This window comes from Entelurus aequoreus, linkage group LG22 (genome assembly GCF_033978785.1).
Source record: "Entelurus aequoreus isolate RoL-2023_Sb linkage group LG22, RoL_Eaeq_v1.1, whole genome shotgun sequence".
NCBI classification, from domain to species: Eukaryota; Metazoa; Chordata; class Actinopteri; order Syngnathiformes; family Syngnathidae; genus Entelurus; species Entelurus aequoreus.
Genome location: NC_084752.1, coordinates 37,413,144 through 37,422,491, shown reverse-complemented (window position 1 = coordinate 37,422,491; position 9,348 = coordinate 37,413,144). Strand labels below are relative to the sequence as shown.

At 40.5% G+C, this 9,348-nt stretch overlaps 1 protein-coding gene across 1 annotated transcript in view; it reads right to left on the bottom strand.

The window, feature by feature from the left end:
- The window catches only part of LOC133639432 (REST corepressor 3-like), a 34,699-nt gene that overhangs the window by 6,917 nt on the left and 18,434 nt on the right, over positions 1-9,348 (bottom strand). The window contains exons 5-10 of the mRNA XM_062032722.1: positions 2,240-2,401; positions 2,050-2,174; positions 1,915-1,993; positions 1,639-1,857; positions 1,495-1,572; positions 1,378-1,435 (exon numbers count right to left, since the gene is read on the bottom strand). Of these exons, the coding sequence (XP_061888706.1) occupies positions 1,378-1,435; positions 1,495-1,572; positions 1,639-1,857; positions 1,915-1,993; positions 2,050-2,174; positions 2,240-2,401 (721 nt within the window). The remainder of the gene's footprint in view (positions 1-1,377; positions 1,436-1,494; positions 1,573-1,638; positions 1,858-1,914; positions 1,994-2,049; positions 2,175-2,239; positions 2,402-9,348) is intronic.

The window sequence follows — 9,348 nt, the reverse complement described above, 5'->3', positions numbered from 1 at the left end:
GGGTGAAGCAGATTAGGAGGTCATGTGAGAGGGTGAAGCAGAGCAGAGGTCATGTTGAGAGGGTGAGCAGAGCAGAGAGGTCATGTTGAGAGGGTGAAGCAGATAGAGGTCATGTGAGAGGGTGAACAGAGCATAGAGGTCATGTTGAGAGGGTGAAGCAGAGCAGAGGTCATGTTGAGAGGGTGAAGCAGAGCAGAGAGGTCATGTTGAGAGGGTGAAGCAGAGCAGAGAGGTCATGTTGAGAGGGTGAAGCAGAGCAGAGGTCATGTTGAGAGGGTGAAGCAGAGCACAGAGGTCATGTTGAGAGGGTGAAGCAGAGCAGAGGTCATGTTGAGAGGGTGAAGCAGAGCAGAGGTCATGTTGAGAGGGTCAAGCAGAGCAGAGGTCATTTTGAGAGGGTGAAGCAGAGCAGAGAGGTCATGTTGAGAGGGTGAAGCAGAGCAGAGGTCATGTTGAGAGGGTGAAGCAGAGCAGAGAGGTCATGTTGAGAGGGTGAAGCAGAGCAGAGGTCATGTTGAGAGGGTGAAGCAGAGCAGAGAGGTCATGTTGAGAGGGTGAAGCAGAGCAGAGGTCATGTTGAGAGGGTGAAGCAGAGCAGAGAGGTCATGTTGAGAGGGTGAAGCAGAGCAGAGGTCATGTTGAGAGGGTGAAGCAGAGCAGAGAGGTCATGTTGAGAGGGTGAAGCAGAGCAGAGGTCATGTTGAGAGGGTGAAGCAGAGCAGAGGTCATGTTGAGAGGGTGAAGCAGAGCAGAGAGGTCATGTTGAGAGGGTGAAGCAGAGCAGAGGTCATGTTGAGAGGGTGAAGCAGAGCAGAGAGGTCATGTTGAGAGGGTGAAGCAGAGCAGAGAGGTCATGTTGAGAGGGTGAAGCAGAGCAGAGGTCATGTTGAGAGGGTGAAGCAGAGCAGAGGTCATGTTGAGAGGGTGAAGCAGAGCAGAGGTCATGTTGAGAGGGTGAAGCAGAGCAGAGGTCATGTTGAGAGGGTGAAGCAGAGCAGAGAGGTCATGTTGAGAGGGTGAAGCAGAGCAGAGAGGTCATGTTGAGAGGGTGAAGCAGAGCAGAGGTCATGTTGAGAGGGTGAAGCAGAGCAGAGGTCATGTTGAGAGGGTGAAGCAGAGCAGAGGTCATGTTGAGAGGGTGAAGCAGAGCAGAGAGGTCATGTTGAGAGGGTGAAGCAGAGCAGAGGTCATGTTGAGAGGGTGAAGCAGAGCAGAGGTCATGTTGAGAGGGTGAAGCAGAGCAGAGGTCATGTTGAGAGGGTGAAGCAGAGCAGAGGTCATGTTGAGAGGGTGAAGCAGAGCAGAGGTCATGTTGAGAGGGTGAAGCAGAGCAGAGGTCATGTTGAGAGGGTGAAGCGGGTGGTGAGCAGAACTCACCTTGCACGGCCAGTAGCTGCTCATCAGTGGTCCAGCGAGCGTTGACCTTCTGAGCGCACTGAAAGGAAAGATGTTAGCCAGGACAGAGGTGGTGCTTGAAGGTGGTTCTTCACACACCTCAGGCAGGCGCAGGTGGTTGATGCCGACCTCCAACACCTGCTTGAGTCCGCTGTTCATCTGCTTGGCGTTCTGGACCTGTAGGCCACAGCAAGCGTGTCTCCACATAGCCGTGCTAGCGGATGCTTTGTTAGCGCCTCCTACCTGCCTCTTGAGGGACACCAGCTCCATGTCCAGCTGGCGCAGGAGTGCGTTGGCGGCGGCGGCGCTACAGGACACGGCCACCACGTCGTCCTGGGTCAGGTACATGCCTTTGGGAGGGCGGCACCGGGAGCGCTGATGGTGGCGATGCTGCAGCGTCTGGTGCTCCCGCCGACCCAACGCCAACTTGGACGCCGGCGTGGACGGCTCGGCCTGGTTGGGCTGAGGAGATGAAGGCCGTCTTGAGCAGAAGGAAGGATCACCATGGCAACCACTGACCTCTTTCTTGGCTTCCTTGTTGGGGTCGTAGTCGCTGTCGTTGGTTTCTATGGCATGAGTCTCCTCCATCTCCTCCTCACTGCAAGCACATCATGGTCATGGGGGCGTCGCCTCAGGCCAGTGGGCGGGGCTTACCTGTCCCCCTGGTTACTTCTGCTGGCCAGCTTGCGAGCTTGTCGGTCCATCAGACTGGTTCTGGAGCGGGTCTTCTTCCAGGAGTAGTAGTACTTGACCAGACTGGAGATGGACTTGTCTGGCAGCTGAACAACAGCCAATCAACAGCCAGCAGCAGAGCAGGAGGCGGGCCTTGCAGCCCTGACCTTACCATCTGTTGGATGCGGTGGAAACTCTTGCCGTGGAAACTGAAGGCTTGCTCAAAAAGAACTTTGTCCTCCACCGTCCACTCGTCAGGAAACGGCGTGAAGTTGGGAAGGTCCGCTAAAGACTTCTCGATGTTGTGTTTGTGCCAGAACAGCATGCCCAGGGCCTACACACACACACACACACACACGCACGCACGCACACACGCACACACACACACACACACACACACACACACACACACACACACACACACACACACAGTGAGAAGAAGATGGACATAAATAATGTCAAAGGACAACTGCACTTCTTTGTTATTTTGCCTATCCTTCACAATCATGAACACAACTCTTTTTTTTATTTTTAAGACCATAATAAACACTTGGAAGATACGGCTAATAGCCTTCAAAACCTTTTTATACACACTGCAAGTATATATATATATATATATATATATATATATATATATATATATATATATATATATATATATATATATATATATATATATATATATATATATATATATATATATAATGTAGTAACAGACACCTTCACAACAATATGTAATATGTACAATATATACACTGCAAGTATATATATATAATGTAGTAACAGACACCTTCATAACAATATGTAATATGTACAATATACACACTGCATGTATATATATAATGTAGTAACAGACACCTTCATAACAATATGTAATATGTACAATATACACACTGCAAGTATATATATAATGTAGTAACAGACACCTTCATAACAATATGTAATATGTACAATATACACACTGCAAGTATATATATAATGTAGTAACAGACACCTTCATAACAATATGTAATATGTACAATATATACACTGCAAGTACATATATAATGTAGTAACAGACACCTTCATAACAATATGTAATATGTACAATATATACACTGCAAGTACATATATAATGTAGTAACAGACACCTTCATAACAATGTAATATGTACAATATACACACTGCAAGTATATATATAATGTAGTAACAGACACCTTAATAACAATATGTAATATGTACAATATACACACTGCAAGTATATATATAATGTAATAACAGACACCTTCATAACAATATGTAATATGTACAATATACACACTGCAAGTATATATATATAACGTAGTAACAAACACCTTCATAACAATGTAATATGTACAATATACACACTGCAAGTATATATATAATGTAGTAACAGACACCTTCATAACAATATGTAATATGTACAATATATACACTGCAAGTATATATATAATGTAATAACAGACACCTTCGTAACAATATGTAATATGTACAATATACACACTGCAAGTATATATATAAAGTAGTAACAGACACCTTCATAACAATATGTAATATGTACAATATATACACTGCAAGTATATATATATAATGTAGTAACAGACACCTTCATAACAATATGTAATATGTACAATGTACACACTGCAAGTATATATATCATGTAGTAACAGACACCTTCATAACAATATATAATATGTACAATATTTACCTTATGTTGGTAATTTTAATCTTTTTTTTCCGTTATATTATGTTTTATATCTTCATTTCTTTGTCATCTTAATAAATATCTATCTTTCATTTCTTATGCTAGTTGACAATAATAAAAGGCATTTCTTTTAAACGTAACATATTCTCTTTATTATTAAGGAAGATGTTATCAACATGTACAGCAAGCAACAAACTTGACCAAACAAAAAAGCACAAATAGTATCACTGTTCACCAATCAGGTTACATAATGTGGGCTTCATATGACAAAGGGTACATTATGTTGTATGAGATGATACAAGAGAGTGGATCAACATTGTCCACAAAGTAGAAAGTTAAGAACACTTTTTGTTTACATTTTCATACAGAAAAATTATAGACAGTAATGTCAAACTGTAACATCAAACAGCAAACTCACAGAAGTACAGAAACAATGATCATCGTATAAAAAAGGCAATGATGCAAAAGAGAATGGATTTGTAATCCTGTGTTGGTTTTACATAAAGTTTCAATGTCACTAGTCAATATCACAGTCACTTCCTATTTGTAGTTGTAGACTGGGGTCCGCGCTTTGAACCAAGATCTGTTAAGCTTTTCCTACGCTTTGTCACGCTTTGATACGCTCTCGGCGCTTTATTCCATTCTTGACAAAGCGCCTAATTTTTTTAAACCGTTTAAAAATTTCTGGCAATCTTGCCGCATGTCCCGCTTCACTACAAGCTTTCCCACGATCCATTAGGACCCTCACGCTTTAATCACGCTTTGTTACGCTTTAACGCCGCTTTGCATGCCGCTTTAAAGCGCCGTTGGTGTGAACCTAGCATAAGTTACCCATGTCTTGGGCACTAATACACCCCCATACCATCACACATGCTGGCTTTTACACTTTGCGCCTAGAACAATCCGGATGGTTCTTTTCCTCTTTGGTCCGGAGGACACGACGTCCACAGTTTCCAAAAACAATTTGAAATGTGGACTCGTCAGACCACAGAACACTTTTCCACTTTGTATCAGTCCATCTTAGATGAGCTCAGGCCCAGCGAAGCCGAAGGCGTTTCTGGGTGTTGTTGATAAACGGTTTTCGCCTTGCATGGGAGAGTTTTAACTTGCACTTACAGATGTAGCGACCAACTGTAGTTACTGACAGTGGGTTTCTGAAGTGTTCCTGAGCACATGTGGTGATATCCTTTACACACTGATGTCGCTTGTTGATGCAGTACAGCCTGAGGAATGGAAGGTCACAAGCTTAGCTGCTTACGTGCAGTGATTTCTCCAGATTCTCTGAACCCTTTGATGATATTACGGAGCGTAGATGGTGAATTCGTAAATTCCTTGCAATAGCTGGTTGAGAAAGGTTTTTCTTAAACTGTTCAACAATTGGCTCACGCATTTGTTGACAAAGTGGTGACCCTCGCCCCATCCTTGTTTGTGAATGACTGAGCATTTCATGGAATCTACTTTTATACACAATCATGGCACCCACCTGTTCCCAATTAGCCTGTTCACCTGTGGGATGTTCCAAATAAGTGTTTGATGAGCATTCCTCAATTTTATCAGTATTTATTGCCACCTTTCCCAACTTCTTTGTCACGTGTTGCTGCCATCAAATTCTAAAGTTAATGATTATTTGCAACAACAAAAAAAGTTTTATCAGTTTGAACATCAAATATGTTGTCTTTGTAGCATATTCAACTGAATATGGGTTGAAAATGATTTGCAAATCATTGTATTCCGTTTATATTTACATCTAACACAATTTCCCAACTCATATGGAAACGGGATTTGTGTATATATATATATATATATATATATATATATATATATATATATATATATATATATATATATGTGTGTGTGTGTGTGTGTGTGTGGGAGTGTGACGTCATCACTCCTGGAGGAAGTTGGTCACATCATTATTTATATATATATATATATATATATATATATATATATATATATATATATATATATATATTACACTCAGCCATAATATATACATACATATAGATTTATATATATACATAGAGTCGTGCTCATAAGTTGACATACCCTGGGAGAATGTATGATTTCTTGGCCATTCTTCAGAGAATATGAATGATAACACAAAAACCTTTCTTCCACTCATGCTTAATGGTTGTGTGAAGCTATTTATTGGCAAACCACTGTGTTTACTCTTTTTAAATCAAAATGACAAAAGAAAGTACCCAAATGACCCTGATCAAAAGTTTACATACCCCAGTGACTTTGATCTGATAACATGCACAAAAGTTGACACAAACAGGTTTGAATGGCTAATCAAGGTTCCAATCCTCACCTGTGACATGTTGGTTTGTAATTAGTGTGTGTGTATAAAAGGTCAGTGAGTTTCTGGGCTTCTGACAGACCATTGCATCTTTCATCCAGTGCTGCACACATGTTTCTGGATTCTGAGTCATGGGGAAGGCAAAATAATTGTCAAAGGATCTGCGAGAAAAGGTAATTGAACTGCATAAAACAGGAAAGGGGTATAAAAAGATATCCAAGGAATTGAGTATGCCAATCAGCAGTGTTCAAACGCTGATTAAGAAGTGAGAAATGAGGGATTCAGGTAGACCAGCAAAGATTTCAGCCACAACTGCCAGGAAAATTGTTCGAGATGCAAAGAAAAATCCACAAATAACTTCAGCTGAAATACAGGACTCTCTGAATAATTGTGGTGTGGCTGTTTCAAGATGCACAATAAGGAGGCGCTTGAAGAAAAATGGGCTGCATGGTCGAGTCACCAGAAGAAAGCCATCACTCCAAATTACTTTGTTCCAGAAGTTTTGAGGCTTGTCTCTGTGCTGTTCGGCCTAATGTAAGCGGGATACTTTGTGACACTTGCGCAGAAATGGCTTTTTTTCTGGCGACTCTACCATGCAGCCCATTTTTCTTTAAAGGCCTACTGAAACCCACTACTACCGACCACGCAGTCTGATAGTTTATATATCAATGATGAAATCTTAACATTATAACACATGCCAATACGGCCGGGTTAACTTATAAAGTGACATTTTAAATTTGCCGCTAAACTTCCGGTTCGAAACGCCTCTGAGGATGACGTTATGCGCGTGACGTAGCCCGACGAACACGGGTATGCCTTCCACATTGAAGCCGGTACGAAAAAGCTCTGTTTTCATTTCATAATTCCACAGTATTCTGGACATCTGTGTTCGTGAATCTGTTTCAATCATGTTCATTGCATTATGGAGAAGGAAGCCAAGCAAGCAAAGAAGAAAGTTGTCGGTGCGAAATGGACGTATTTTTCGAACGTAGTCAGCCACAACAGTACACAGCCGGCGCTTCTTTGTTTACATTCCCGAAAGATGCAGTCAAGATGGAAGAACTCGGATAACAGAGACTCTAACCAGGAGGACTTTTGATTTGGATACACAGACGCCTGTAGAGAACTGGGACAACACAGACTCTTACCAGGATTACTTTGATTTGGATGACAAAGACGCAGACGTGCTACTGTGAGTATGCAGCTTTGGCTTTTTTTTGCGTATGTACGTAACTTTTTTAAAATATATAAGCTTTATGAACCTTGGGTTAGGTGAACGGTCTTTTGGGCTGAGTGATTGTGTGTGTTGATCATGTGTTTGAATTGTATTGGCGTGTTCTATGGAGCTAGGAGCTAGCAGAGGAGCTAGGAGCTAGCATAACACGTACCGTACCGTAAGTGCGCGTCACGTACGTAACTTTTTAAAAATATATAAGCTTTATGAACCTTGGGTTAGGTGAACGGTCTTTTGGGCTGAGTGATTGTGTGTGTTGATCGGGTGTTTGAATTGTATTGGCGTGTTCTATGGAGCTAGGAGCTAGCAGAGGAGCTAGGAGCTAGCATAACAAACACGCAGGTGTTATTATGCAGGATTAATTTGTGGCATATTAAATATAAGCCTGGTTGTGTTGTGGCTAATAGAGTATATATATGTCTTGTGTTTATTTACTGTTGTAGTCATTCCCAGCTGAATATCAGGTACCGTGAGTATGCAGCCTTGGCTGCTAAACATTCGATAACTTGACCGTATGTGCGCGTCACGTACGTAACTTTTTAAAAATATATAAGCTTTATGAACCTTGGGTTAGGTAAACGGTCTTTTGGGCTGAGTGATTGTGTGTGTTGATCAGGTGTTTGAATTGTATTGGCGTGTTCTATGGAGCTAGGAGCTAGCAGAGGAGCTAGGAGCTAGCATAACAAACACGCAGGTGTTTTTATGCAGGATTAATTTGTGGCATATTAAATATAAGCCTGGTTGTGTTGTGGCTAATAGAGTATATATATGTCTTGTGTTTATTTACTGTTGTAGTCATTCCCAGCTGAATATCAGGTCACCCCCGGCTCTCACAGCATCTTCCCTATCTGAATAGCTTCAACTCCCCACTAGTCCTTCACTTGCACTTTACTCATCCACAAATCTTTCATCCTCGCTCAAATTAATGGGGAAATTGTCGCTTTCTCGGTCCGAATCTCTCTCACTTCATGCGGCCATCATTGTAAACAATAGGGAACTTTGCGTATATGTTCAACTGACTACGTCACGCTACTTCCGGTAGGTGCAAGCCTTTTTTTTATCAGATACCAAAAGTTGCAATCTTTATCGTCGTTGTTCTATACTAAATCCTTTCAGCAAAAATATGGCAATATCGCGAAATGATCAAGTATGACACATAGAATAGATCTGCTATCCCCGTTTAAATAAAAAAAATTCATTTCAGTAGGCCTTTAAGTGCCTCCTTATTGTGCATCTCTATATATATGTGCATATATTATGGCTGAGTGTAATATATATATATATATATATATATATATATATATATATATATATATATATATATATATATATATTAAAGATGTCCGATAATATCAGCCTGCCAATATTATCGGCCGATAAATGCTTTAAAATGTAATATCGGAAATTATCGGTATCGTTTTTTTTATTATCGGTATCGAGGTTTTTTTTGGTGTTTTTTTTGTTTTTTTATTAAATCAACATAAAAAACACAAGATACACTTACAATTAGTGCAACAACCCAAAAAACCTCCCTCCCCCATTTACACTCATTCACACTCACACAAAAGGGTTGTTTCTTTCTGTTATTAATATTGTGGTTCCTACATTATATATCAATATATATCAATACAGTCTGCAAGGGATACAGTCCGTAAGCACACATGATTGTGCGTGCTGCTGGTCCACTAATAGTACTAACCTTTAACAGTTCATTTTACTCATTTTCATTAATTACTAGTTTCTATGTAGCTGTTTTTATATTGTTTTACTTTCTTTTTTTATTCAAGAAAATGTTTTTAATTTATTTATCTTATTTTATTTGATTAATTTTTTTAAAAAGGACCTTATCTTCACCATACCTGGTTGTCCAAATTAGGCATAATAATGTGTTAATTCCACGACTGTATATATCGGTATCAGTTGATAACGGTATTGGTAATTAAGAGTTGGACAATATCGGAATATCGGATATTGGCAAAAAAAACATTATCGGACAACCCTAATATATATATATATATATATATATATATATATATATAT